The sequence below is a fragment of the Rana temporaria genome, chromosome 8 (assembly GCF_905171775.1).
Source record: "Rana temporaria chromosome 8, aRanTem1.1, whole genome shotgun sequence".
Taxonomy (NCBI): domain Eukaryota; kingdom Metazoa; phylum Chordata; class Amphibia; order Anura; family Ranidae; genus Rana; species Rana temporaria.
Window position 1 is genome coordinate 186,395,532 of NC_053496.1, and position 23,578 is coordinate 186,419,109.

The following is a 23,578-nucleotide window of genomic DNA, read 5'->3' on the forward strand; positions in this document are numbered from 1 at the left end:
CACCTATCAGTGCCCATCAGAGCCACCTATCAGTGCCCATTAGTAACAATTACCTGTTTGGATTTTTTTAACAAACTATGAAAAATAGGGTTGTTTTCCAAATGTTCTTTCTTTCTTTAGTTAGCGGGAAAAAAAAAAAAAAAACAGGTGATTAACCTCTCTACCACCGCGCTATAGACAAAAGACGTCTACAGCGCGGTGGAGTTATTCTGGGAGGACGTCCTCCCAGAATCCTCCTCTCACGCACCCCCTGGGACGCACTCCCGGAATCATCTGTGAGCGCCGGGTCTTCTAGACCCGGCGCATCACAGATCGCGGTAAATTGACACTGATAGCGGCCGTTTACCACGTGATCGCCCCGTCAAATGACGGAGCGATCACTTGTAAACAAATCGGCGTCATGTGATGACGCCGGTTCCTCCCTCTCCTCTCTGTACCAATCGGTACAGTGTGAGAGGAGAGGGGGGGAGAGCGGGTGGCAGCAGCAGCTGCTGTGGGCTGGATCTGTGACAAATGCAGTCACAGATCCAGCCATCCATCCCTCCCTGTGCAATACTCTGCAATATTACCCCCCAATACTCTGCAATACCCCCCCATACTCTGCAATACCCCCCCCCCCCGATACTCTGCAATAACCCCCCCATACGCTGCAATAACCCCCCCATACTCTGCAATCCCCCCCCCCCATACTCTGCAATACCCCCCCATACTCTGCAATACCCCCCCGATACTCTGCAATAACCCCCCCATACTCTGCAATACCCCCCCGATACTCTGCAATAACCCCCCCATACGCTGCAATAACCCCCCCATACTCTGCAATACCCCCCATACTCTGCAATACCCCCAATACTCTGCAATAACCCCCCCCCATACTCTGCAATACCCCCCCATACTCTGCAATAACCCCTCCATACTCTGCAATACCCCCCCCCCATACTCTGCAATACCCCCCCATACTCTGCAATAACCCCTCCTTACTCTGCAATACCCCCCCCATACTCTGCAATAACCCCCCCATACTCTGCAATAACCCCCCCATACGCTGCAATAACCCCCCCTTACTCTGCAATACCCCCCCCATACTCTGCAATAACCCCCCCATACTCTGCAATAACCCCCCCATACTCTGCAATACCAGCAATACTCTGCAATAACCCCCCCATACTCTGCAATAACCCCCCCATACTCTGCAATAACCCCCCCATACTCTGCAATACCCCCCCATACTCTGCAATACCCCCCATACTCTGCAATACCCCCAATACTCTGCAATAACCCCCCCATACTCTGCAATAACCCCCCCATACTCTGCAATAACCCCCCCATACTCTGCAATACCCCCCCCCCATACTCTGCAATATCCCCCCCATACTCTGCAATACCCCCCATACTCTGCAATACCCCCAATACTCTGCAATAACCCCCCCCCATACTCTGCAATAACCCCCCCCCATACTCTGCAATAACCCCCCCATACTCTGCAATACCCCCCAATACTCTGCAATACCCCCAATACTCTGCAATACCCCCAATACTCTGCAATAACCCCCCCCCCATACTCTGCAATAACCCCCCCATACTCTGCAATAACCCCCCCATACTCTGCAATAACCCCCCCCCATACTCTGCAATAACCCCCCCTTACTCTGCAATAACCCCCCATACTCTGCAATAACCCCCCCCATACTCTGCAATACCCCCCAATACTCTGCAATACCCCCCAATACTCTGCAATAACCCCCCCATACTCTGCAATACCCCCCCCATATGCTGCAATAACCCCCCCCATACTCTGCAATAACCCCCCCCCCCATACTCTGCAATAACCCCCCCATACTCTGCAATACCCCCCCCCCATACTCTGCAATAACCCCCCCATACTCTGCAATACCCCCCCCCCCGATACTCTGCAATAACCCCCCCATACGCTGCAATAACCCCCCCATACTCTGCAATACCCCCCCCCCATACTCTGCAATAACCCCCCCATACTCTGCAATACCCCCCCGATACTCTGCAATAACCCCCCCATACGCTGCAATAACCCCCCCATACTCTGCAATACCCCCCCCCATACTCTGCAATACCCCCCCCATACTCTGCAATACCCCCCCCCATACTCTGCAATAACCCCCCCATACTCTGCAATAACCCCCCCATACTCTGCAATACCAGCAATACTCTGCAATAACCCCCCCATACTCTGCAATAACCCCCCCATACTCTGCAATAACCCCCCCATACTCTGCAATACCCCCCCATACTCTGCAATACCCCCCATACTCTGCAATACCCCCAATACTCTGCAATAACCCCCCCCCATACTCTGCAATAACCCCCCCATACTCTGCAATAACCCCCCCATACTCTGCAATACCCCCCCATACTCTGCAATACCCCCCATACTCTGCAATACCCCCCAATACTCTGCAATAACCCCCCCCCCCATACTCTGCAATAACCCCCCCATACTCTGCAATAACCCCCCCATACTCTGCAATACCCCCCAATACTCTGCAATACCCCCAATACTCTGCAATACCCCCAATACTCTGCAATAACCCCCCCCATACTCTGCAATAACCCCCCCATACTCTGCAATAACCCCCCCATACTCTGCAATAACCCCCCATACTCTGCAATAACCCCCCATACTCTGCAATACCCCCCCATACTCTGCAATACCCCCCCATACTCTGCAATAACCCCCCATACTCTGCAATAACCCCCCCATACTCTGCAATAACCCCCCATACTCTGCAATAACCCCCCCTTACTCTGCAATAACCCCCCCATACTCTGCAATAACTCCCCCCCATACTCTGCAATAACCCCCCCATACTCTGCAATAACCCCCCCTATACTCTGCAATAACCCCCCCCCCATACTCTGCAATACCCCCCCCCCATACTCTGCAATACTCTGCAATAACCCCCCATACTCTGCAATACCCCCCCCCCCATACTCTGCAATAACCCCCCCTTACTCTGCAATACCAGCAATACTCTGCAATACCAGCAATACTCTGCAATAACCCCCCCATACTCTGCAATAACCCCCCATACTCTGCAATAACCCCCCCATACTCTGCAATAACCCCCCCCCATACTCTGCAATAGCCCCCCATACTCTGCAATACCCCCCCCCATACTCTGCAATAACCCCCCCCCATACTCTGCAATACCCCCCCCCCATACTCTGCAATAACCCCCCAATACTCTGCAATAACCCCCCCCCCCATACTCTGCAATAACCCCCCCCCCATACTCTGCAATAACCCCCCCCCCCATACTCTGCAATACCAGCAATACTCTGCAATACCAGCAATACTCTGCAATAACCCCCCCCATACTCTGCAATACCCCCCCCCCCATACTCTGCAATACCCCCCCATACTCTGCATATACCAGCAATACTCTGCAATAACCCCCCCCCATACTCTGCAATACCCCCCCCCATACTCTGCAATAACCCCCCCCCATACTCTGCAATACCAGCAATACTCTGCAATAACCCCCCCATACTCTGCAATAACCCCCTCCATACTCTGCAATAACCCCCCCTATACTCTGCAATAACCCCCCCATACTCTGCAATAACCCCCCCATACTCTGCAATAACCCCCCCATACTCTGCAATAACCCCCCATACTCTGCAATAACCCCCCCTTACTCTGCAATAACCCCCCCCTTTACCTGCAATAACCCCCCATACTCTGCAATAACCCCCCCATACTCTGCAATAACCCCCCCTTACTCTGCAATAACCCCCCCATACTCTGCAATAACCCCCCCATACTCTGCAATAACCCCCCCCATACTCTGCAATAACCCCCCCTTACTCTGCAATACCAGCAATACTCTGCAATAACCCCCCCATACTCTGCAATAACCCCCCCATACTCTGCAATAACCCCCCCATACTCTGCAATACCCCCCCCCCCCCCCATACTCTGCAATACCCCCCCCCATACTCTGCAATAACCCCCCCTTACTCTGCAATACCAGCAATACTCTGCAATAACCCCCCCTTACTCTGCAATACCAGCAATACTCTGCAATAACCCCCCCATACTCTGCAATAACCCCCCATACTCTGCAATAACCCCAATACTCTGCAATAACCCCCCCCATACTCTGCAATAACCCCTCCTTACTCTGCAATAACCCCCCCATACTCTGCAATAACCCCCCCTTACTCTGCAATACCCCCCCATACTCTGCAATAACCCCCCCATACTCTGCAATAACCCCCCCCCATACTCTGCAATAACCCCCCATGATCTGCAATAACCCCCCATACTCTGCAATAACCCCCCCTTACTCTGCAATAACCCCCCCCATACTCTGCAATAACCCCCCCCATACTCTGCAATAACCCCCCCATACTCTGCAATAACCCCCCAATACTCTGCAATAACCCCCCCATACTCTGCAATAACCCCCCCATACTCTGCAATAACCCCCCCCATACTCTGCAATAACCCCCCCATACTCTGCAATAACCCCCCTTACTCTGCAATAACCCCCCCATACTCTGCAATAACCCCCCCTTACTCTGCAATAACCCCCCAATACTCTGCAATAACCCCCCCATACTCTGCAATAACCCCCCCATACTCTGCAATAACCCCCCATACTCTGCAATAACCCCCCCATACTCTGCAATAACCCCCCAATACTCTGCAATAACCCCCCCATACTCTGCAATAACCCCCCCATACTCTGCAATAACCCCCCATACTCTGCAATAACCCCCCCATACTCTGCAATAACCCCCCCATACTCTGCAATAACCCCCCCATACTCTGCAATAACCCCCCCATACTCTGCAATAACCCCCCATACTCTGCAATAACCCCCCCATACTCTGCAATAACCCCCCATACTCTGCAATAACCCCCCCCCCATACTCTGCAATAACCCCCCATACTCTGCAATAACCCCCCAATACCCCGCAATACCTGCTAATATGACAGAAACAAGATTTTTTTTTACAGAATTTTCTGTGTTTTTTCTTTTATAGCGCAAAAAAAAAACAGAGGTGATCAAATACCACCAAAAAAAAGCTCTATTTGTGGGGAAAAAAGGACAGACAAAAATTTCAGATGGGCACAATGTTGTATGACTGAGTAATTGTCATTCAAATTGTGAGAGCACCGAAAGCTGAAAATTGGTCTGGTTAGGAAGGAGGGTTAAGTGCCCGGTTGTCAAGAGGTTAAATACCACCAAATGAAAGCGCTATTTATGTGATAAAAAATGTCATATAGGTACCGTGTTGCATGACCGCCCAATTGTCATTCAAAGTGTGACAGCGCTGAAAGCTAAAATTGTCCTGGGCAGGAAGGGGGTAAAATTGCCCGGTAGGTAAGGGGTTAATGTTGCTAGCAGTTTTGGAGTATCCCAAACCCCCGAGTTCTACAAGCAATTCATTACAAAATGACAAACCATGAGACTGTTTATTGCAGCCGGGGGGCCTCTGTGCTGTCTGTGGCTCCTGCGGGGGGAGCACTACACATCTATAAGGATATACAATACATACACACACAGCACAAGGACGTGTTCACACTACGGGCCAGATTCACGTAGCGCAGCGGATCTATAGATCCGCTCGATCTACGTGAATTAAGATCCGCTCCCGCAAGTTTAGGAGGCAAGTGGCAAATTCACAAACCACTTACCTCCAAACTTGCGACGGCGGATCCTAAATCCCCCGGCGGAATTCAAATTCCGCGGCTAGGGGAGTGTACTATTTAAATCAGGCGCGTTCCCGCGCCGATTTAAATGCGCATGCGTCGTCCGTGGAATTTCCCGGCGTGCATTGCTCCCACTGACGTCACTAGGACGTCAGTGGTTGCGACGTGAGCGGGACTTGCGACGCGCGCGTTCGTGAATCGGCGTACGCAAACGACGTAGGAAAATTCAAATTCGACGCGGGAACGCCGGCTATACTTAACATTGGCTGCGCCTGATAAAAGGAGGGGTAAGTATACGACGGAAAACCGCTACGGAAACGACGTAAGAACACTGCGATGGGTCCGCGTACGTTCGTGAATTTGCGTATCTCGCTGATTTACATATTATTTATCGTAAATCAGCGGGAACGCCCCCGGCGCCATTTTTAAATTGAAAAAAAGATCCGACAGTGTAACACAGTGTAACACTGTTGGATCTTAGCCCTATCTATGCGTATGTGATTCTATGAATCAGGCGCATAGATAGGACCAGTGTAAGTCAGAGATACGATGGTGTATCTGTAGATACACCATCGTATCTCTTTGTGAATCTGGCCCTTACAGTACATACACACACAGCACAAGGCCGTGTTCACACTACGAGACGTTTCTCAGGGCTGCAGTTCCTCTGAGCTCCACAAGGTGGTGATCTTCTCACCTCTACCTAGACAGGAAGTCTCTATGGAAGACAGGAAGTGATGTCAGGCAACGGCAGGAAGTGATGTCAGGGAAAAAAAACCAGGAAGTGATGTTAGATAAAGACAGGAAGTTCCATGAGGTACGAGTAACGAGGAGACATTGCTGGAAGAGGCAGCAGAGGAGGTAATAAGATCTTCTTTTCTATTTACACCCAGTAACCCCGTCATGTCCGTCTTCTTCCTCCATAGTCACTGTGACGTCTTTTATCTCCAGCAGATAATAATACACACATATATTATTATTATACAGGATTTGTATTGTGCCAACAGTTTGCACAACATGCAGACATCTCAAGCCTCCCACGAACGCCACGTGATATCCCGGCTGTGCCCGTCACTCCGCTGTCTTCTGTCTGAGGGACAGGCGCAGGGGGGTCTGAACCTCCCTCACCCCAGGGCAGAGCATGCGCCATTCAAAAGCTGGCCGCGCTTCACCGGGAAGCAGCCAAAGTGACGCCTTGGCGCCTTTTACAAAATTCAGCATGGCCGGCTGGGGAAGCTAGGGAGACTCAGGAGTGAGAGCGGCCGCTTCCTGGCTTCTTCAGGGGGCTGTTGTCCATGCTCTCCACCACGCCTTGTCTCACCTGCCTGCAGATCAGACTGGCAGTCCCCCACACTCAGAGGGCCGGATTCAGATACTCCGATACGTTACGCCGCTCTAACTTTGGGCGCAAGTTCTGTATTCAGAAAGAACTTGCGCCCTTAGTTACGGCGGCGTAACATATGTGTTGCGGCGTAAGGCCGCGTAATTCAAATGGGGATGTAGGGGGGCGTGTTTTATTTAAATTTGGCTTGACCCCCGCGTATTTGACGTTTTTTTTTAACGGCGCATGCGCCGTTCGTGAAAACATCCCAGTGCGCATGCTCGAAAATCCGCCGCAAGACGTCATTGCTTTCGACGTGAACGCAAATTACGTCCAGCGCTATTCTCTAAACGACGTACGCAGACGACGTAAACATTTCAAAACTCCGCGCGGGAACGACGGCCATACTAAACATAGGATACGCCGCACATACCCCTCATATAGCAGGGGTAACTTTACGCCGGAAAAAGCCGGCGTATCTCTTTCTGAATCTGGCCCAGAGACTTTAGTAATCCAAAAAACCTTCCTGCTCCCTTTCCCCCCCCCCCCCCCGACCCTGAATACAGGAGGACACGCAAGCATTAGAGTTATTCTGTAGTTTGAGGAGATTGAGAGGTGTGCAAGGTGCGTTTTATTCACTGCTGTGGCTCGGCTTCATTCACTGCTTCTCCCTCTTCATGTCTGCATTCCCCGGCTACATGTGTCCCGTGGTGAAGCCTGTTGATTTGCTGCCTGCTGCTGCCATAAGCCTTAGGCCGGGTACTCACGAACAAACATGTACGGTGAAATCGGTCCGTCGGACCGTTTTCACCGTACATGCCTGCCAGAGGGCTTCTGTACGATGGTTGTACTAACCATCGTACAGAAGTCCGCGCGTAAACAATACGCGGGGCGTGTCCGCGTCGTCGCCGCGACGATGACGCGGAGACGTGGGCGGGCCTGCCATTTAAAGGCTTCCACGCATGCGTCGAAGTCATTCGACGCATGCGAGGGACGGCGGGCGCCTGGACATGTACGGTAGGTCTGTACTGACGACCGTACATGTCCGAGCGGGCAGGATTCCAGCGGACGGTTTTAAAACACGTCCACGAATATTTGCCCGCTGGGAAAAGGCCCGGCGGGCAAATGTTTGCTGGAATTCGGCCAGCTCGCGCCTACACACGACCGAACATGTATGCTGAAACTGGCCCGCGGACCAGTTTCAGCATACATGTTTGGTCGTGTGTACGGGGCCTAAGTGTGTTCCCGAGGCATGTGTAGGAGGTTGAGAAGAGTTACAAGCCAGAAAGTCGCTTTTGACATGAATTGCACTGCTTATTGTTAGGGGTGCAACGGATCAAAAAACTCACGGTTCGGATCGTTCCTCGGATCAGGAGTCACGGATCGGATCAGCAAACAAAAAAAAAGTACCAGTGGGGAAGCTAGACATTATTTCACCCGGGGCAAAGAATCAGTTCAGTGCCCCCCCTTATGGGACAAGATTAGGCAGAAGTGAGAAACTCCCAGGCCATAGCTGTTGAGTCATCTGTCTGTCCCCTCCCCCATGCTCCTCGGTCATCCCCCATGCTTCTCTGGTCCTCCCCCTGCTTCTTTGTCCCCCCCCCCCCCCAGGTGAGCGCTGCGGGGAGAGAGAGACAGAGAAGCGGAGGGGGGCGGTCCACTGTCACTGAAGCCGGCCCACCGGGAAACTCCCTGTAGTCCCAATGGCCAGTCCATCCCTGTCTGTCGGCACCCTTATGGTTCAGGTTGCGGCCCTGTCTGTGTTTTCAGACAAGAGGCTAGCTGAAGATCCTTTAGTCAGGAGGTTCCTTTCAGCCAGATCTAGACATGCTCCCAGGATCGTCAAACATGTGCCTCCTTGGGATCTGTCCTTGGTGCTTAATGCTCTAATAATTGTTCCGTTTGAGCCTTTGCATGAGGCTTCCCTGAAATGTATTTCCTTCCTTTTGGCTATTACGTCAGTGAGAAGGAATTCTGATCTGCAGTCCCTTTCCTGTAAAGATCCCTTCCTGAGGATTCTAGATCAAGCCTGATCCTTTCTATTTGCCCAAAGTTTCTTCTAACTTTCATAGGTCCCAGGAAGTAGTCCTTCCTAGATTTTGTTCCCCTCCCAAGAATGGAAAGATTTTGTTTTTTAGACGTAAAGAGATGTCTGCTGCTTTACTTAAAGAAATCCAGCGGGTTTAGGAGTTCCTCCCAGCTGTTGGTATTGTTCAGTGGCCCCAAAATTGGATCCAAAGCGTCCAAAAGCTCTATCGCTAGATGTAGGGTTGTCCCGATACCACTTTTTTAGGACTGAGTACGAGTACCGATACTTTTTTTCAAGTACTCGCCGATACCGAATACCGATACTCTTTTTTAAATGTGTCCCCAAATGCAGCCATGTCCCCCCACAGATGCAGCAATGTCTCCCCCCATATGCAGCCATGTCCCCCATATCCAGCCATGTCCCCCCCCATATGCAGCCATGTCCCCCCCCATATGCAGCCATGTCCCCCCCCATATGCAGCCATGTCCCCCCATATGCAGCCATGTCCCCCATATCCAGCCATGTCCCCCCCCATATCCAGCCATGTCCCCCCCCATATGCAGCCATGTCCCCCCCCATATGCAGCCATGTCCCCCCATATGCAGCCATGTCCCCCCATATGCAGCCATGTCCCCCCCCATATCCAGCCATGTCCCCCATATGCAACCATGTCTCCCCCAAATATGCAGCCATGTCTCCCCCCCATATCCCCCCCATGCAGCCATGTCTCCCCCCATATGCAGCCATGTCTCCCCCCCATATGCAGCCATGTCTCCCCCCCCATATGCAGCCATGTCTCCCCCCCCCCATATGCAGCCATGTCTCCCCCCCCCATATGCAGCCATGTCTCCCCCCCATATGCAGCCATGTCTCCCCCCCCCATATGCAGCCATGTCTCCCCCCCCCATATGCAGCCATGTCTCCCCCCCCCATATGCAGCCATGTCTCCCCCCCCCATATGCAGCCATGTCTCCCCCCCCATATGCAGCCATGTCTCCCCCCCCCATATGCAGCCATGTCTCCCCCCCCATATGCAGCCACGTCCCCCCCCCCATATGCAGCCACGTCTCCCCCCCATATGCAGCCACGTCTCCCCCCCATATGCAGCCACGTCTCCCCCCCATATGCAGCCATGTCTTCCCCCATATGCAGCCATGTCTCCCCCCATATCCAGCCATGTCTCCCCCCATATCCAGCCATGTCCCCCATATGCAGCCATGTCTCCCCCCATATGCAGCCATGTCTCCCCCCATATCCAGCCATGTCTCCCCCCATATCCCCCCCCCCATATGCAGCCATGTCTCCCCCCCATATGCAGCCATGTCTCCCCCCATATGCAGCCATGTCTCCCCCCCATATGCAGCCATGTCTCCCCCCCATATGCAGCCATGTCTCCCCCCCATATGCAGCCATGTCTCCCCCCATATGCAGCCATGTCTCCCCCCATATCCAGCCATGTCCCCCATATGCAGCCATGTCTCCCCCCATATCCCCCCCCATATGCAGCCATGTCTCCCCCCCATATGCAGCCATGTCTCCCCCCCATATGCAGCCATGTCTCCCCCCCATATGCAGCCATGTCTCCCCCCAATATGCAGCAATGTCTCCTCCCCCATATGCAGCCATGTCTCCCCCCCATATGCAGCCATGTCTCCCCCTCATATGCAGCCATGTCTCCCCCCCCATATCCAGCCATGTCTCCCCCCCCATATCCAGCCATGTCTCCCCCCCCATATCCAGCCATGTCTCCCCCCCCATATCCAGCCATGTCTCCCCCCCCATATCCAGCCATGTCTCCCCCCCCATATCCAGCCATGTCTTCCCCCATATACAGCCATGTCTTCCCCCATATCCAGTAAAAGTACTCCCGCAAATACTCGGAATCGGTCCCGATACCGATACTAGTATCGGTATCGGGACAACCCTAGCTAGATGGATTAGGGAAGCTATTTGTGAAGCTTACAAAGCGTCAGGTCGTAGTCCTCCTTCTAGAATTAGGGGTCATTCAAGGAGATCCATGGCTACGTCATGAGCAGAAAGAGCGGGGGCATCATGGGAAGGAATTTCTAAAGCTGCCGTCTGGTCCTTCGTCAAACATTATAGAGTTCAGACTCTTTCCAGCCAGGACCTCTCCTTTGGTAGGAAAGTGCTTCAGGCTGTTGTCCCTCCCTAAGGTATAGTATCTTGCTTATCCTCTCAAGTAGCTGTCCTGGAAGGTGAAGGGGAAAACCCCTGTTAGACTTACCGGTAACGGTATTTCCAGGACAGCGTCTATATTCCCACCCTATTCTACTTTCACCTGAGGGTGGTGTATTTTTTGTGTTTTTTCCTCTGCCGAGTGCACTGTGGTGGAGGTTTACTTGATCTTCTAAACAACTGAAGGTCAGAGGAAAGGGAGGGGCCTTTTAAATTGTATTCCATTTGTGTTTCCTGTAGAGGGCGGAGCCAATCATCTCTCAAGTAGCTGTCCTGGAAGGTTCCTGGAAATACCGTTACCAGTAAGTCTAACGGGGGGTTTTGTGTCAACCCAGATCGCACAGAACAAATGTACATATTAACCCCTTTAAATCCCCATTCTAATATTGTAGACCCAATACAGTTCAGATAATTCTCCGCTATCTGTCCACAGAGAAACCCGCATAGATCACATGACCACATCACTGAGGATGGGGGAGGACCGGAGTCACATGACTGAGAGGATACTAAACCTCACCCTGGAGATCATCTACCTGCTGACCGGAGAGGTGAGGAGGATTCTGGGAGGTCACATGACATCACTCTTATCTCTATTAATAAAACACAGACCTGACCGGAGAGGTGAGGAGGATTCTGGGAGGTCACATGACATCCCTCTTATCTCTAATAATACAGACCTGACCGGAGAGGTGAGGAGGATTCTGGGAGGTCACATGACATCACTCTTATCTCTATTAATAATACACAGACCTGACCGGAGAGGTGAGGAGGATTCTGGGAGTCTAACATGATATTCCTATTGGTTCTCCAATACAGAGATTTCCTCTTGTGAAGTCAGGTGATCATACGACCATCACAGTGCCTCCATGTGACTCCCTAAAACCTGAGAGACACAACATGGAGAAGATTCTAGAAGTCACCAAGAAGATGATGGAGCTGCTGACTGGAGAGGTGAGGAGGATTCTGGGATATTATCCAGTAACAGACAAGGGGTGTGTCTGGATGGTGACTGTATCATTGTGTGTGTCAGGTTCCTATAAGGTGTCAGGATGTCACTGTCTATTTCTCCATGGAGGAGTGGGAGTATTTAGAAGGACACAAGGATCTCTACAAGGACGTCATGATGGACAATCAGCCGCCCCTCACATCACCGGGTAAGAGGAGACTTTATTGTAAAGGAGAGAGCAGTACGGAGGCTCCACCTAGATCCCCCATCATCTGATAAACACATAGAAACAATGTATTCAGTCAGTGTGTGTGTTTCCTACAGATGGATCCAGTAATGGGAACCCACCAGAGAGATGTCCCCGTCCTCTGTATTCCCGGGATTCCACACAGGAAGGTCACACCATCCCCCACCATCATCAGGTAGATGAGGAACAATCACTGATAGTATCATTAGGATCTGTACATTATCTGCATTGTTACCATTGATGTCATTTTTATTCTATATTCAGAGTGGAAACCTGAGAGATCCTAAAGTTGAGGTGAAAGAAGAGATAAAGGAGGAGTATTCCCGGGATTCCACACAGGAAGGTCACACCATCCCCCACTGTTACAAGGTTGGTGGATCGGAGCATCTAGAACATGATTTTCTGGAGATTATTTTTCCCCTAATCGTCTTTCAGGACAGCCACCTGAGAGACCTTGGCTCCTCCCCTCTATTGGAAACACCGTGCCAGCCTCCTATAAATTTCCTCCTCCCCTGCTGGTCCTCAGTTCTTTCAAGAGCACCTCCAGTTGCTGGGGAGACACAAGAAAACATGATACACATAGTTAACCATATCACATTTCCTGTAAGGAAATCTTTAATACACATTCGGGTGGGTACCCGGCTGTCCTGAAAGACTCTGGGAAAGAACGTTACCAGTAAGTAACTTCGTTTTTCCCCTAATCGTCTTTCAGGACAGCCACCTGAGAAGATAACCAAGCACTTACCCTAGGGCGGGACCACAGCTTGTAAAACCTTGCGTCCAAAGGTCTGATCCTTAGCTGACCAAAGATCCACCCTATAGTGTCTTACGAAGGTGGCAAAGCTGGACCATGTCGCCGCTTTACAGATCTGCTCCGGCGTTGCTCCAGCTCTCTCTGCCTGTGAGGCTGCCATAGATCTTGTGGAGTGCGCTCTGATACACTCTGGAAACTGTATGCCTCCTACTCTGTAAGCTTGTTCAATGGCTTCTTCTAACCATCTGGCTATTGTGCGTCTGGTAGCTCTATGCCCTTTCCTAGCTCCAGAATGCAAAATAAATAAGGAGTCCGTCTTCCTTAGAGTTTTAGTCACTTCTAAATAACGTAAGACGCATCTCCTGACGTCTAAGTTATGGAACTTTACTTCCTGTTCCTTACAAGGGTTCGGACAAAATACAACTTCTTGTTCCCTATGGAACCTCAAGATTACTTTTGGCAGGAATCCCAGGTCCATTTTAAAAACGGAGATCTGAAAAAAAGGGGGTCTGATCGATAAGGCCTCTAACTCACAGACCCTTTTTGCTGTGGTGATTGCCACCAGAAAGACTGGCGCGGTGTTTCCAATAGAGGGGAGCAGTCAAGGTCTCTCAGGTGGCTGTCCTGAAAGACTCTGGGAAAGAACGTTACCAGTAAATACCTTCGTTTTTTTTTTTTTTTATGTGATGTCACAATAATAAAGCTTATATCTTACAGATGATATTCTCTCTCATTCTCTTGGTTTAGAGTGGAGATCCAATCGATATAGAATTTGAGGTGAAATCAGAAGAAGAGACGTATGTGAGGGATGATCAGCAGTCTATGGAGGAGGATGGAATAACGGGGACATTTATAGAGGAGGACACTCCTACAGAGATCAGCACAGGTGGGTCATTAACACTAAATCCATTCCTCCACCCATCCTGCTCACTGATTGGTCCAGAGTAGGGCGGGGACTGGGTGATATCAGCCTGTAATCCCCTGGTCACTTTCCTGAGCTGTGTTCCCCGTCCTGTATTCCTGTATTTCTCTCGAATAATCTTCCTTCTCTGTGCTGCAGACACAATTTATGTCTCTAGACTGGATTTATGGAGATTCTGGGGTTCAGCTGGCAGCAAAATGTTGATTTTCACCGTAGGGTTTGCTTGACCTAGACACCTGGGGTATGTACCTTAGGTCTTCTGCCTCATGCCCGAGTCTAGTGAGATCTCTGACAGAACAATTCTCCCGGGTTACTTGCTCTGTTATTTGCTGGCTGTGCCGGGTGGAGGGATATGTCTGTATAGTCTCAGACCCAAGTCACTGAGTGCAGTCTCAGGAGATGGGAGGCAGCGGTGTGGGATCTCTGCAACTTGTCTCCAGTAATCATTTCATCCACCACTGATTACTGAATACCAATATCATGAGTCCTGACCCCTGCACTATATACTCTATGTTGTACATTACATACTCCTGACCCCTGCACTATATACTCTATGTTGTACATTACATACTCCTGACTTCTCCTCTATACCCACTGCTATATATACACATAATATGTATTCTCTTTTGTTACACCCATTTCCTACCAGCTGGACATTTTATATCTGATGATGTGATTGGAGCACAGACTTTTACATGTTGATAAGAATGTGATAACATCCTCCAACTTTGGAACCTTAAACATAAAGTAATAATGAGGGGGAGGAGTCAGTAACGCAATGATAGTGGTCTTCAGGATCAGTCCAGTCTTCATCTTGGTTGTTCTCCCCCCATCCTCACTCTCTGACCTCTGGTGGGGCTCAGCCCCGCTGTTATTCATGACTAAATAAGGAAGTGCAGGACTTCTTGTGTTGGGAAGATGGCAATGAGTGATAGAGGGGGAGGGGACACTCGTCCTATAATCCCCTCATCACTGTCACTCCTATAAAAGACAGTCCTCGTTGTCTCCTCACTCTCTGACTAAGGTCCATGAATAAAGAAATGATCTGGTAGGAGATCAGAGGACCCATTTACTAGTTACCTTGAGGGGGGAATTGTAAGATCCTCAGAGACAAAGCTGCCTGTAATGGGGACGGAGTCCTGGGTTAGGGGAACCAATCAGCTCATGTCTAGTAATAATCTTTGTATTTCTATTTTAGTAGATGGACGGGAGATGAGGAAAACCTCAGAGGATTGTCTCACTTTGTCTCCAGACTGTAAAGTAGAAGATGAGGACATCACACAGTATAGTCCAGGAGAAAACCTGACTACCTCAAATGTCCATCCGGCACCACACAGTGTAGATGGACCATCGTATTCCTCTTATCCTGAGGAACCTCAGACTGTGCGGGACGGTGCCGGACCATCGTATTCCTCTTATCCTGAGGAACCTCAGACTGTGCGGGACGGTGCCGGACCATCGTATTCCTCTTATCCTGAGGAACCTCAGACTGTGCGGGACGGTGCCGGACCATCGTATTCCTCTTATCCTGAGGAACCCCAGACTGTGCGGGACGGTGCCGCACCATCGTATTCCTCTTATCCTGAGGAACCTCAGACTGTGCGGGACGGTGCCGGACCATCGTATTCCTCTTATCCCGAGGAACCTCAGACTGTGCGGGACGGTGCCGGACCATCGTATTCCTCTTATCCTGAGGAACCTCAGACTGTGCGGGACGGTGCCGGACCATCGTATTACTCTTATCCTGAGGAACCTCAAATTGTGCGGGACGGTGCCGGACCATCGTATTCCTCTTATCCTGAGGAACCTCAGACTGTGAGGGACGGTGCCATACCATCGTATTCCTCTTATCCCGAGGAACCTCAGACTGTGCGGGACGGTGCCGGACCATCGTATTCCTCTTATCCTGAGGAACCTCAAATTGTGCGGGACGGTGCCGGACCATCGTATTCCTCTTATCCCGAGGAACCTCAGACTGTGCGGGACGGTGCCGGACCATCGTATTCCTCTTATCCTGAGGAACCTCAGACTGTGCGGGACAGTGCCGGACCATCGTATCCCTTTTATCCCGAGGAAGCTCAGACTTTGCGGGACGGTGCCGTCTTTCCAACAGATAAAAGGTTTTCCTGTCCTGAGTGCGGGAAATGTTTTCCACATAATACCGCTCTTTACAGACATCAGAGATGTCACACGGAGCTGAAGCCGAATCCCTGTCCTGAGTGTGGGAAATGTTATTCAAACAAGTCTGGTTTTGCCAGACATCAGAGATCTCACACGGGGGAAAAGCCATATTCCTGTCCTGAGTGCGGGAAATGTTTTTCACGGAAGTCCCATCTTTTTGGACATCAGAGATCTCACACGGGGGAAAAGCCATATTCCTGTGCTGAGTGCGGGAAATGTTTTATGCACAAATCACATCTCGTTGACCATCAAAGGTCTCACACAGGGGAAAAGCCATATTGTTGTCTTGAGTGTGGGAAAAGTTTTTCTCTGAAGTCCACTCTTGTCAGACATCAGAAATCTCACACGGGTGAGAAGCCGTATTCCTGTCTCGAGTGCGGGAAATGTTTTTCACAGAAGATCCTTCTTTCTAAACATCAGAGATTGCACACGGGAGAAAAGCCGTATTCCTGTCCCGAGTGCAAGAAATGTTTTTCAAACAAATCCCATCTTTCTGATCATCAGAGATCTCACACGGGGGAGAAGCCGTATTCCTGTCCTGAGTGCGGAAAATGTTTTTCACAGAAGTCCTATCTTTCTGCACATCAGAGATCTCACACGGGGGAAAAGCCGTATTCCTGTCCTGAGTGCAGTAAATGTTTTTCACAGAAGACCAGTCTTTCCAGACATCAGAGATCTCACACGGGGGAGAAGCCGTTTTCCTGTCCTGAGTGCGGAAAAAGTTTTACACAGAAGACCAGTCTTTCTGCACATCAGAGATCTCACACGGGGGGAAAGCCGTATTCCTGTCCTGAGTGCGGGAAATGTTTTACAGAAAAGTCCAGCCTTTACAAACATCAGAGATCTCACACGGGGGGAAAAGCCATATTCCTGTCCTGAGTGCGGGAAATGTTTTTCACAGAAGACCAGTCTTTCCAGACATCAGAGATCTCACACGGGGAAGAAGCCGTTTTCCTGTCCCGAGTGTGGGAATTTTTTTTTAAGGAAGTCCAATCTTTACATGCATCAGAGATTGCACTCAAAAAAGAAGCCACTTTCCTGAGTGAGGGAATTGTTCCTCACTGAAGTCCTGTCTTCCTGTACATCAGGGGTCCCACACAACCCTTAACTTAATAGCGCCGAAACGTAAAACCTGCATCTGGAAAAACACCTCCAGCTGGTTTAACAACCAGCTGTCGTTACTGAAGCAAGAGCGCAGAAGGGCGGAAGCCGCCTGGAAAAGAAGCTCTAAAGAAGAAAACCTCACCATCTACAAGGCAACAAGAAAATACCACAAAGAAATTTTCAAAGCCAAGAAAAATTATTTTTCCAAGGCTATAAACAGCGCCCTAAACCGCCCCGCGAACTCTTCAAGCTGGTCACTCAGACCATGAATCCCGTCTGTCTTGAAGCCCCCAATTCGGACACCCAAGAGTTTTGCAATGAATTGTCGGATTACTTCATTAATAAAGTTGAGGGAATCCGGGAAAGCATTCAGCAAAACAATACCCCCCTCAACCCCCCCCCCCCCGTAATTTTTCACACAATACCCACAGAAATTCATCACAATCAGGAAAGTTCACTCTGGAAACCCATCTCCATTGATGCCACTACAAATATCATCGGTACTTTGCGAAACAGCGCAGCGCCAAATTATATCATTCCCACCAAACTGCTGAAAGAATGCGTCGACATCCTGGCACCTCCAATCACGCAGCTTATAAACCAGTCTTTCAAGGAAGGCATAGTGCCCTCCCAGTTGAAAGAGGGCATAATCCAACCCATCTTGAAGAAACCCACCCTAGACCCCAAGGATCCACTTCACCGCTGTCCCATAACAGGCCTAAACGTTCTCTCCAAGGTAATGGAGAAAGTAGTGGTACAGCAACAGCATCTAGATACCCATAACCTACTTGATCCATTTCAATCGGGATTCCGGCCTGGACACGGTACTGAAACAGCACTGCTCAAAATATGGGACGAGGCCGCAGACGAAGGAGAATCTTGTCTCCTGGTTCTGTTGGACCTAAGCGCTGCCTTCGACACTGTAGACCACAAACTATTAGTGACTCGGCTAGCTGAAGTAGCCAGAGTCGCAGAAGGTGATTTATCTTGGTTCTCCTCTTTTTTGGAAAACCGATCACAAACCGTGAAATTGGGACCTTTCACTTCTGAGAAATGCACGGTATCGTACCGAGTCCCTCAAGGATCACCTCTGTCGCCGGTGCTGTTTAACATCTATCTGCGTCCTCTTTTTGAAATCATTAGTAGCCAAAAACTACTTTATCACTCATATGCAGATGACACGCAACTGTATTTCCGCATTTGCAACAAATGGGATCACCACCTCAATCTAGAGACATGCCTCTCTTCGATAGAGAACTGGATGACAAAGAGTTATCTTAAACTCAACGGAGCGAAAACAGAACTTCTCCTGTTTCACGCCAAGCGTTTGAATCAACAACTGCAACGACTTGGATACCCCCGCCTATTCTGGGCAAAATCATCACCCCTAGCGCCAAAGTCAAAAGTCTTGGGGTCATCTTTGACTCCTACATGACAATGGACGCACAAATAGGGTCAGTAGTCAGCAGATCTCACCATCTGCTGCGCCTACTACGCAAACTTATTCCATTTATTCCCAAAGAAGACATAGCGGCCGTGGTGGGAGCGATTGTAAACTCCAGATTGGATTATGCAAACTCCCTTTACCTCGGACTCCCAAAGTACCAAATCGCTCGTCTGCAAGTCGTTCAGAATACGGCCGCCAGACTAGTGACTGGGAAAAAACCCTGGGAATCAATCTCACCTTCACTGAGATCCCTTCATTGGTTGCCAGTAAAAGACAGAATTGTTTTTAAAGCACTCTGTCTAACGCATAGATGTATCCATGGGAATGCTCCCCATTATCTATGCGAAAAAATAAAAGCTCACAACTCCAATCGCATTCTGCGATCCACCAACCAAAATCTGCTCCCGATACCGAAAGCCAATTACAAGTCCAAAGGAGAAAGAAGATTCGCGGTCCAAGGTCCCAGACTATGGAACGTTTTACCAGCCAGCATTTCGGTTGGAGGAAAATCACTCAGCCTTCAGGAGAAAGATCAAAACTCATCTCTTTTGATATCAAAGGAGACAGGAACAACAAGCGCCCAGAGGCGATTTAGTTCGCATGTGCCACGCTATATAAGTGTTTTTTTTTTCATTTCATAGTGAGTGCGGGAAATGTATTGTATATGAATGTTGCTGGACGTGTGGGGAAGAAGCACACCCTGATATACACCTCAGATATACTCCATGGCTGATCTTCATCATGTAAGAAACACTTCATAAGGAGATCAGAGATCACCAAAGACATGGATGAAGTGTTGGCCATTGATAGCAGGAGAAAAATAAAAATGGAGTCATTACCTCTCATTGGCTGAGTACATTTTGTGGTGTAAACTCTTGCAAGAGGTCTGTCTTCTCAAGTCGTCTTCCAAGACGAAACGCGTTAACCCCACCTCCTAAAAGGCAGTCCTCTAAAATAAAAATGGAGTCATTCCCTCTCATTGGCTGAGGACATTTTGTGGGGGAAGATTTCACAAACACTTTCAGGTCTGTTTCTATAAACTTTATAGAATGAATGTGTAAAGGAAATGTGTAAGTTCTGTATAGAATTGTATTCTATGTTGTATGTATTGCACACGGCACCAATAATGTTTTCATTCCATGTTTGCATTCTTTGCAGTCCTGATTAGAATTCGCCCCGCCTATGTCACGCCCCTTGTTACCATAAAAGTACAATTGTAATATTAATGTGATAGCTACGTAATCATGTGTATAAAAACCTTCCATTGTCTCATAATAAAACACAACAGTTATTTGGGAAGAGGCGGAGTGTATCTGCTGTGTCTGTTCCCTCCTGCAGTAGTTATTTATTTGGAACCGCCAATCAATAAAATTCCAGAACAAATGTGATGCGCATCCCCCAGCCGTGACCAGTATTGGTCATATTTAATTTCAGTGATTTCCTATGGTCATTGGCTCCATCTAGTGGCCATAATGTGTTAGTTCGCTATTTTTACGATTAAGGTTTTTCAGAAGAAATTATGGCTGCTCGTTGCGGACGATTATAGGAAATTAATGTTTTTATTGAATCGGGGACAGAATTCGGAACGGCTGGGAAACGATTGTAACATTCATCTCCCCCCCGTTATTCACACAGAAGGAATGTACACCATGCACTTTCACCCAGAGAACGGCTACACCACATTTTTTTTATGGATGGACCGCCTAGACCCGCCCCTTTTCTGACAGTTTTTTTGTTTATAAGTTACAATCGGTATTTTTTGTTAGAAAATTACTTATAACGCCCAAACATTATATACCGTATATATATTTTTAGCAGAGACCCTAGAGAATAAAATGTCAGTTGTTGCAATTTTTTTCTGTCGCGCTGTATTTGCGCAGCAGTTTTTTAAAGGCAAATTATTTTTGAAAAATAGGGGTGAACAGATATCTGCGCTAACTCAAAGACACAATAGTCCCGATGCAAAGCAGCTAGCACAGTTTGTAGATAAGCAAACAAGACAAATACATTCCAATAGTGCAGCGCTCTAGTAAAATATTTTTTTTTTTAACCTAAATAATGTGAAAAAAATAAAGTCCAAATGAATATATTCATCAATGAAGTTAAAGATATAGGACCTCCACCGAAGCTTCAGTGTGCAGACAAGGAAAACACACCACACCTCCGTGCAAACAATCTGCTTACCGGAGCAACATCGTTATGGGCAGGAAATCAAATAAGGTGCAGGTCAGTGGCAGTCGCACTTCCAGCAGGATATATGGGTGAAGACGGTTGCCCACAGGCAGCATAATTGACTCCCGATTAATGGGAGTCTATTATGGCCGGTTATTTTTGACAAGCACGTGACCGTGGTAAATGTGGACCTGGAGGGCTTTGTTTGCACCCCCCCCCCAAATCTTTTTTTAGCACCAACCGCCACTGCACACCAGGGCCGGCACAAGGGGTGGGCGGGAGGGACGATGTCTTAATCTGTGGGGAGGGGGGTCGCTCTGAGAGCTTCAGTCGCTGCTCTTGTATCACTGACAGGAGTGACTGTGTATTCACAGCCGACTCCTCCGCTCATTCAACTCTGCCTTATATCTGCAGCTTAGAATCACTCTCTCCTCCAGCAAGCTCCACTCCGGCCCTCAACTTGCTCTCCTTCCGCGACACTTCACCTTCTTCCCCTCTCTCACTGTGGTCAGCTCATCTCCTCCCCGTCGACACCTCTCTCTATGTTTCCTGCACGACCATTACAGTAAGTCAGCAACTAGGGCCGATCCTAGGGTCACAGGCACCTGGGTGCAGAAATATTTCAGGTGCCCCCACAACTGTCCCGTCCCTATCATGCAGCCTTGCACAGTCTCTGCACTCCATCACTTTTTTTTTCATCTTGTAGCCCCTGTTCGCAATGGAGTGATTTGTCATGCTATTTGACAAGTCGCATCCTATTGCCAGCAATGGCAGTATTCAAATCAATGCGGTGCTGCATCAATTTGAAAAAAAGAATACATGCATTACAGATGTCTTCAAAAGTCGTATCTGAAGTCACACTGAGATGCGGCTTTGAAATCATGCGATTTCAGGTAAAGTTGCACGATTTCAAAGCCACGGTAAATCAGTGAGCAGGATTTGTGCTACCAATCCTATGCGGATGACACTCAACTCAACTATCGGATCACCGAAAAAAAACGATCGATTTCACGGATTAGAAAAATGCCTGGCATTGATTGACGAATGGATGACTGAGAGCTCCCTCAAACTCAATGGATCCAAAACAGAACTTCTTCTCCTCCACGCAAACCGAAAGACTAAAGCTAGGACCTCATGGACACCACCCACCATCCTTGGACAGATCATCACCCCAAGTACCAAGGTCAGAAGCCTCGGAGTAACCTTTGACTCAGAGATGTCGATGGATGCGCAAATAGGATCAGTAGTCAGCGGATCCCACTATCTTCTCCGCCTACTGCGTAGACTCATCCCCTTCATCCCGGAAGAGGATACAGCGGTAGTAGTAGGAACAATCATCAATACTCGACTACGCAAACTCCCTCTACTTAGGACTACCAAAATACCAAATCTCGCGCCTACAAGTTCTTCAGAACACAGCAGCCAGGTTGGTAACAGGAAAGAAACCCTGGGAATCCATCACCCCATCCCTGAGGGCCCTTCATTGGCTAACAGCAAAGGATCGGTTTCACATTCAAGACCCTCTGCCTCACCCACAAATGTACACAAGGAAAGGCTCCTCAATACTTATGCGAGAAAATAAAACACTCCACCCCCCATCGCACTCTCCGATCGTCTAACCAAAACTTCCTCTACATCCCCAAGTCCAATTACAAATCAAAGGGAGAACGAAGATTTGCAGTCCAAGGACCACGGCTATGGAACGCTCTACCAACGGACATCCGCATGGAAGAAAACCATCGGGCCTTCAGGAAAAAACTTAAGACCCACCTCTTCTGAAGGATAAGGAAGACAACGGATGGAACAAGCGCCTTGAGGCGATTTAGTTTGCATGTGTAGCGCTATACAAGTTATTTCACTAACTCAAATGTGAACAGGGCTAATAGTTGGTTCACACTACTGCACTGTGGTCTGATTGTATGTGCAGTTTACCCGCAGTTTTAGGTGCCCTCCCATTAAATTCTATTATACGGTTTTCATGAATGCAAAATACATCTTTGATGCACATTCAGAAAACACACAGTCCAATATAATTCATCAGGAGCACACCTAAAACTGCAGGTAAATCACATGTAGCGCTACCCCCGCTGGTTTGTTTTAGGTGGCAAGTTACCTGGTGGCTCCTACGCCGTCCAGGGGCTGTATGGTGAAATCAGCAGTAACGGAATGTCCACGACAGGTGTCTTTTTCTGTGCTCTTTATTACCCAGCGGGGTAAAAAAATAATAAAACTTGTGGTGAAGCGTAAAGATTTAGTAGGAGAAGAAACAGCAGACTTGGGCGTAACAATAAGGAAACAGTCCTGTTTTCAACAACACTTTGTGTTCTTCGCCACTCCAGTCGGAGTGGGCACAGTGTACCTGGACAGGCCTCTCTCACTGACCTGGCATCCAGAGTATCACTCGGAACTTTAAGGGAAAAGTCTCTGCCACAGACCCTCCTTAGAATTGAGATAGCGGAGATAATCCTCCTTGATAGACTTTGCGCCTGGATCTCCTTCAGGTAGTTTGCAGTTAGGTTACCGACTGATAGGCAACCAACATCCAGCCTTTCAGTACCCGG

General features: G+C 49.2%; 1 protein-coding gene across 1 annotated transcript in view; it reads left to right on the forward strand.

Annotated features, from left to right (window-relative positions):
* LOC120910635 overlaps positions 1 to 23,578 on the forward strand; it is a gene marked incomplete at its 3' end in the record, with an annotated part of 108,785 nt that overhangs the window by 27,060 nt on the left and 58,147 nt on the right. Inside the window, 2 exon segments of the mRNA XM_040322389.1 lie at positions 16,388 to 17,146; positions 17,148 to 17,330. Of these exon segments, the coding sequence (XP_040178323.1) occupies positions 16,388 to 17,146; positions 17,148 to 17,330 (942 nt within the window).